Source organism: Chaetodon trifascialis, chromosome 2 (assembly GCF_039877785.1).
Source record: "Chaetodon trifascialis isolate fChaTrf1 chromosome 2, fChaTrf1.hap1, whole genome shotgun sequence".
NCBI lineage: Eukaryota > Metazoa > Chordata > Actinopteri > Chaetodontiformes > Chaetodontidae > Chaetodon > Chaetodon trifascialis.
In genome coordinates, this window is record NC_092057.1 from 19,927,830 (window position 1) to 19,935,995 (window position 8,166).

The 8,166-nt window shown below is 41.0% G+C and overlaps 1 protein-coding gene across 1 annotated transcript; it reads right to left on the reverse strand.

The window, feature by feature from the left end:
- Positions 1-2,296: 2,296 nt before the first annotated feature.
- On the reverse strand, positions 2,297-6,042 carry fdx2 (ferredoxin 2). Its single transcript, XM_070970923.1, has 5 exons — positions 5,850-6,042; positions 5,442-5,493; positions 3,852-3,958; positions 3,666-3,753; positions 2,297-3,554 (listed from the first exon to the last, which is right to left on the reverse strand). The coding sequence occupies exons 1-5, from the start codon at positions 6,034-6,036 to the stop codon at positions 3,398-3,400; spliced, it is 591 nt and encodes a 196-aa protein (XP_070827024.1). The 5' UTR covers positions 6,037-6,042; the 3' UTR covers positions 2,297-3,397.
- Between the last annotated feature and the right edge of the window lie 2,124 nt (positions 6,043-8,166).

The window sequence follows — 8,166 nt, forward strand, 5'->3', positions numbered from 1 at the left end:
TTCCTCCACCAGCTCTGGTCTAACAGTGTCTGTTTTTCCAGCAGTCTGTAATTGAACACAACAGCCCACCTTTAAGTCTTTGCAGCACCGTGCTTTATAACTACTGGCTCCTCCAATGCAGTTCCTCACATCTTTCACAGGACTGACACAGTCTGGCATTTGTTTCTCACAGATAAGAAGAGATGGTCTCAAAGTCTCAACTCCCTGATCGGTCACATCTGCTGTTGCAGTCCATGATTTGACTATTGAATGGCCAAATTTTGTGTTATATGATACTGAACTTGGGTCTGACTCCTCTACGTCACTGTGATGCTGCAGCCTCTCACACTGCAGGTTGATCAGACTCAGTACTTTCCAGGGGCTGCTGCAATCAGGGTGTGGCTCAATTAAAGTTATGGCCTCACTGCTGTGACCTTCCTCCTTCATTTTTTTCATCTCATCATAAGGCGACATACAAGACAAACTGTGCTGGCAGGAACGATTAGAGATTTGAAACAAATGTACATCCTCTTCCTCTTTTTTAACTATGGATGGACCTTGTCTAGAAGTTTCATTTAGCCAAGTGGAGGGTGAATTAGTGTCCAGGAAACTGTTGTGGATGGGAGAGGCGAGCTTGGACACTTCCTGGAAAAGGTAGAAGAGTGCTGAGTGAGAACCATCGTGTTCCATCTTCTGGTTTTCCCGGATGAAGGCAGCTTGTGTCTGTGTCTGCATCATAAACAAACAGCTTTTAGATCAGTAGTTCCCAACCTGGGGGTCAAGCCTCCTTCAAGGGCTGATTGCCAAGGTAGGAAATAATATATTCAAACTCTTGCCACACAAAATTGTGTTTATTTTCAAACATTTCTCGAAAGTTTGCTTTTTTTCTCTAAAATGGTTTACAGTTTTACCTTTACAGGTTACTAAATGGTTTTCAAATAAAACATGAAAACTAGTCCTCCACTGCTCACAACGCGGACATCAACTCGTCCCGATGAGTAAATATTGTTGACTAAAAAGGGAACCATTAGGCTATTCTAGAAGTTTAAGGGATTCCAAACATTAGCAAAACATAAAATATTACACAACTTGTGCTCCAGAGTATCAGTGATTGAGCTGCATCAACTACTGTTTAACATTTTTTTTTGTTTTGTTTTTGCGATGTAAGGTTATTGAAAACATGAACTTTAGGATTATTTTCACTCATGTTATTTTAGCCTACAGGGTTAACAGGACTCATCATTTCAGTGCCTAACTAAGTCGAGCTGTCAGTTTCCTTGAAAACAGATGAAACGAAGCCGCCTGTTTCAGGAAAGAAGCCTCGTAAATTCAAATGTAGCCTAAGTATATAACTCACCGGCAGAAATGTAACAACACGTCGAGTCCTGATGGAGTTCCAGTTCTGGAATGTTGAACATTTTTCGCGGTTGTCTTAGTTTGTCGCGAGCGCAGGAGCAGATGGAGGATTCACTGACACTACAAGGGTGCTGAAAAATCACTGGAGTTATCATCAAAAATGCGTTTCCCTCCATCTTTATGCTCTCCGATTTATATTAGTATACGACGCTATGACTTCACACAGGCCTTAATGTTTTGGACTACTCAGAAGGGCCTCTTTCATCAGTTTAAACGTATAAAGGCCTGCTGATGTCAGGACACATTTTTAGCTGTGGATTTCTTGTTTTATTGTTATGATTTCTCTCTATGGACAGTCTGAAGCATGGCTACAGATGGTTTGCTTATCGTGTTCTGTAGATCCATCACAGCTCAGTGCAGGCAGGATGTTAAGTTAAATGATGGCATATTCTGATCTTTTAACTCTTACAACCAGCTCATGAATCATGTTCGCCGAACCGTCTTTCTTTCCCCCCATTTTCCACCTGTCATGGCCTCTGACGCCAACCACGTCTTTAGCATTAGGGCCTGAATAGAACAGTTCAAAACATGATCTAAATTAAGTTCAAGATGTGCAGTGCCATCGCTGGACAGTACTCTTGACGCTCACCTTAGATCTCCAAATGGATCATCCTCACTGCGGATGTGTGCTAAATTACTAGGAAAAAGCCGGTTGCTGTGACTCGATCGTGTTTTGGACCAGCAGGGATTGCGCGGGTGTTCTTCGTTTGCTAGATTACACGTGTTGACGAATAAGTCACTACAGTGGTTTTAATTTGACTCGGCAGCAACTGCAAAGCGTCTTTTGCGACTGCGTAAAAGTGGCGATTTTAACCGGCAGTCACCCTGTGCTCATCTCACAGTCAACTGTGTCAGTTTAAGTTTGGCCAAAACAATGGAAACTTGAGATGTGTTCACAAATAACTTTTTAAAACAGCTTTTATTGCACTTTAAATATCATTTTTAACACATTACACAATTCACTTATATTTGTGCGTAAATTGGACAAGTACAGTAGACTTAACAAATAAAGGACATAGCTGTGGTGAACTCATTCCATGGTAACATGAAGCCCACCAGTTTCAAAACCTACTGGTCTCCACCTCCATCCCCCTCTGGATCAATGCACATCTGAACCACATTAGCTAATCAAGTCTTTGTCACTGGCAGCAGAGAGGAAGTGCTTTTAGATGCATTTTACATCTGACACTTAAAACATGATTCACATGACTGTAATCTGAAATGTTAATAGTGAATAAAATCTAAGTTTCAATGCTCAGTTCACTTATTAAGTTGCAGACAAATTATCTTTCAAATACACTTCATTATAGTACTGCTTCTTGTGTCTCGCCTCCGTGCCATCTAGAAGGAAATTATTTTGAGGTTTGCTATTTCGGGTAAACTATAGTCAGTGAGAACTTACTGATAAGACGTAACAACACCTTCAACTGAGCTTGGTATATAAAAAAGAGAGTATGCATACAATGTCTGACAACGGAATCAGGATGGAAATGATGGACTGGCAGAAATTACTTAAGAACATCATCTTGTGATACTTGTGCGTATGTCAGCTGTAACAAGGAATGTTCCATTTAACAGCACAAAGATGAACTTTGTTAAAACTTGCTCTGTGATGCATAAAACAAACATGGGATTGTCAGGTGTTTTAGCAAAGAACAGTATGTGAGATTAAATGGTTTTGAAGTGCTGGTCTGAGAACCCTCCACGTAAATAAATACGTTGTCAGTTAAACCATCAGGTTTTTTGTTTTTTTTTCTTTGGAGGTAACCAATAATTTCACCTTCACACATATCGTGCCTGGCTGCCTGATCTCATCTGCAGGCCTGTCCTGTCATTGGTTAACTGTGGAATTTCTCATTCTGCAAGTCATCTTGGGAGTTGCTACGGACTTTGCTATCCTTGCCGCGCATCTCTTGGTGGTCGCACCCCCTCACTGAAGGAGCAGGGCAGAGACAGCCTCTCATTTTCCTCCAATCCCCCTCTTCATCCTCTGCGCCTCTTCTCAGTGAGGTTTGGGGACATGCCCGTCCACGTAGAAGTTCCTGGTGACTTTGGGCAAGGTGAGTTCAATGCCGTCAAGATCTGCAGTGAGAATGATCTGGCAACCCAGCCGGGAGTTCTCCTGAAGCATGGGCGCCATGTCCAGCATGTCATCCTCCCTAGAGTGCCAAGATGTCCGTCAACATTTACAGTGATCTCCCTTCATCTCAATGCACTCATTTGTTGAAACTCAAACAGTTAAAGGACGACATCATTTGCAGCAGACCTACCTCTCCTCAGGTTCTGGCAGTTTGTGAAAATGGGCATCACTCACGTAGACCTGACATGTTGAGCAGGCCAGTGATGCCTCACAGGCTCCTAAAAGAAAGACGAACACAAATAATGAGGGATAATTGTCTGAAGACCATGATTCAATAAAATCGTTAAGAAACAGCTTTAACTGTGGAAATGCTCACCTTCCAAGTCAATTCCATGCTTGTGAGCCAGATACAGGACATTATCTCCCACTTTGGCCTTCACTGGGATCCTCTGGCCAGACCGATCTATATACACCACATTCACCCTAAACAGTAGTCAAAATTAACTTAGCTTTATTTACATCATCATTTATCAAAACATTTCATTCATCATCATCTATTTAAAAGGGGCCCCATCCCCAGGAGGGGAGCCCCAGGAGCCTCATTTCTGACTCTGCTTGCCCGGTGAGTGGGCAGTCTCAGGATTCGTCTCATGAAATGGTCTCAGTGCCATCACCAAGGAACAAGAACAAGACCCTACACATGACCTGAGAAGATGAGAGGTCATGCATTCTTAAATGGTATCTGAATGAGGATTTGTGATTAGATTTATGTACATAAAGAGGGCAGCTATTGCATTCAAATGATTGATGGCACTATAAATTACACTAAATCTTCTAATATAAAGGCATTGCATATTTGGCAAGGTAACGTGATTTAGCCATTACCTGCTGCTCTAGTGAAATGTCTGTGAACGTTACATTTGATTATTTGACAGTGTAAAGTGTAATAAATGCTGCTGTTAAAGAATGTGACTGTACCCTGTCTGTGTTCATTCTTATGGGGCAATGTAAGGTTAGTCTAGCAGCTCTGCCCATTATGCCCTTTTAATGTTGATAAGTAACTAATAAAAAAGATTTATGATCACGCAAGAACAGAAATTCCCACCTTGTTGCATGTATTCTGCAACGTATAAAGTATACATAGTGTTAAAAATGTGAAAACAGAGAGAGGACATGATGCTTCTATGACAAAAACGTTTTCACACAAATTTCACCTTTTGAATATGTGACAATTACATGATCAGTTTTTCCATCTCATTAGCACTTTTTCTTTGAATCTGGAGAGCCTTGTCAAGTTTTTTGTCAGTGTGTGTTTACCTCATCTACACACTGTATTTCCTGAGAAGCCTTGATTCAAGAGCACAAACTACAACTGTTTTTTGCAGATAAACTGTCTCTCAAATACCACATATGCATCTAGCTGAACTGCATTATAGTGAGGTGTTCTTAATATTTTGCACACCTCATTAATGCACATGAGAGGGGCAGAACATTAGAAACACGTATCAATACAATCCTCTCCAGTCCAGCATCACCACCCACTATGACCTCAATAATACACATAAAGTGGATTTACAAACTTTCTGACAGTGTCAGCAACAACAAGAAAAGAAAAAATAGAAGCTTCATCAACGTAGCCTTCATGGCAGAGCTCTTGTTTTGGATCCCATTGGTCAGCCAGTGTATGCAGCCGTCTTTATTTTGTATTTAAATTCAAACACTGGTCCAGTCTGCGTCCATGTTGCGTTCACATATGCAAAAAATGCAAGTTCAGCATGACTGGGCAAAAAAGAAAGTGCTTTATCTTCCTCTCGTGGTTAAAGGAAGCCTCCGCTGACATGGACTATGCAGTTACAATGTTTAATAGTAGCAGTACAAGTGTTGCTAAAAGAACAAGGTGCTTACTGGTTTCCATTATGTGAGAACACCGCTATTAATTCAAAATAAAAGCCCCTCTTAAACTTACACATCCTCTGCGTCCTCCGCACTGGAGCTCCCCTCCTCACTGTGGTGAAGACCTTTGAAAAAGAGAAGCACGGACAACTGAACTGTGAGTGCTCCTGCTGTCAGTGATGATATCAGCAGCTCCTGACGGTACCGGATGTGGAGAATGTTTGACTTGTTGCATTAAGTTTCACAATGCAATCTTGGAATGTCGAAGTGAAGTTACACAAGTGTTACTGTGCGGACTTAAGACCTCCATTAATTCCTGATATCCTTAAACCACATGCGAACCAAACTGTGCTGGAATCAACAATGACATAAATTGTGCAACGAAAAGATAACTTGCTGCCACTTGTCATAAACAAATTGCCCCAAGAGACGAACCAGCTTCTCATTGAAGCTAAGTATGTTAGCAAGATGTACTACTGACCTATACTCGTCTGCAAGTGTCGATTTATCGTCCGGAAGCTCTCAAAAGAGGCCCTCCTTTGAGACTGAGCCACGCTGCTCACACAGCTCTTTAACCTGCTGAGAGGACATGTGCTACAATCTGGTATAACTCGAGAAAGTTTGAAAGTCAGCCCCATGCTCGACCGGACAGCAGCGGACGCCGCCATGATTCTGTTTTGGTCACATGGCCCAAAACGGCCAATAGGCTGGAGGGATGACGTCTCTGTTGTGACGTACATCTCCGACAGCAGAGGGCGCTGCTGCTTCACACGGTTGATAGATTGGCAGCCGTGGAAGAAGTTTTCAGATATGCTGTCTATAAATGGTTTAGGTACAAAATAGTAACAAAATGTATTTAAGGTATTAAAAATAAAAGTGCTCATTCTACGGAATGACTCCTGTCAGTATTGCTATATATGAATTAGAAAAAAACATAAAATATAAAGGAACAATTTTGAGGTACTTGTAATTGAGTATTTCCATTTGCTGTATATTCATACTTCTCATCCTAATAGGTTTACATCCCACTCTATGTTATAAATTTTACTCCACTACATTCATCTGACAGCTGTAGTTAGTGATTACTTTTTACACGCAAACACATCATCATAGAAAATGTGATGTATTGTTATAGATTAATCTACCCAACAACATACAACCTGATTCCCAAAAAGTTTGGATGCTGTGTAAAACATAAAAACAGAATAAAATCATTTGCAACAAACTGTGTTTACTGACAGTGGTTTTACGGAATATTCCTGACCCATGTAGTAATATCTTTCATCTATCCAATCATGTGTTCACAAAGTGGTCAACCTCTCTCCATCCTTGCTTGTGATCAACTGAGTCTTTCCAGGATGCCTCTTTCATACCGAATCATGATACCATCACCTGTTACCAATGAACCTGTTTACCTGTGGAATGTTCCAAACACTTCAAAAAAGGACAAAAAGGAACAGAAAGTTGCCACATTCTGTTTTATTTATGTTTTAAACAGTGTCCCAACATTTTTGGAATGAGATTTGTATATAGTATTTGTATTCGATTATGACCAAATGCAAGTCTAAAATGTTGCTTAATGCATCAATTGTAATTCTAACAATAAAGTAAAATATATAACAACAATACAATCTGAAAACTTCAGCTAAGGAAGAAGGTCTGCCCATGTTTCAAAACAATCAAAATATAATATTTCCACACTGTCCCATGCAGTGTTAAGCTGCAATGCTTGCCAGTATCACACAGAGGCAAATACATGTTTTGCCTTGTTTATGTGTCCTGTAGAGGAAGACAAACCTAGATAAGAAATCTGATGCAGGCTGGCAGCAGAAAACTGAGACCACTTGTGTGTGAAGACAGAGAAGTGATGTTATGACTAGAGACGGGTGAGGTGCTCAGACGTGCTGTTTTCTCTGTCTTTACCTTCCTGACATCTGCTAGCAGAGAAAGGAAACTATCTTTAAAAAACTGATCCATTGAACATATAATCACTTTACAGAGTAAAAAACTCCCACAGAGGAGCATTGTGTTGATATTTGAGATGTGATTTATAGGCTTTAGTGACTCTATAATGACTGATGAGCTCATCCACTGGGACAGCCATATAATGTTTGTTTCCTTTTTTATCTTTCCTCCAGCGTCTCATAATGATCTGGGGAAATCCTCTCTTTAAGTTAGTTCTAAGATATATACTAACCTCCCATCTGGATCAGGCTGCAGAGGTTCATTCCATGGCCATAAAAAGTAAATGGGGCATTCTCTTGTCTGCTGGGAGTCAGCTCAACTGGCATATAGATTATTACACTTTATAGACTCGAAATCCACATAATGAAACACCATTACACTTTGATGTATGCACTCTCTCACACACACACCTGCACAGGATTAGAGTCCGGGGACAATTTACCTGTATGTCTGTGAAGTCTGTGATTTTACTGCACTTAGTATATCACTGGGCCCTGTTGTCCTCGGGTCCTGCAGGTGTGTGTGTGTGTGTGTGTGTGTGTGTGTGTGTGTGTGTGTGTGTGTGTGTGTGTGTGTGTGGTGGGTGGAGGTTGTTACACTTGACTTGGGGATGAAGTGGCCCCTAGATGTTCCTTCATATTACATTCAGCTCACTCCCTGATGTCTATGCCGTATAATAACTCATAAACCTCAGCATACACACAAACTTCCAAGCCAGTCACACTGAAATACTTAAAACAAGACACATCTTAAGAAAGACCTGCACATGCAATACACACACACACACACAGAGTTAACACACACACACACACACACACACACACACACACACA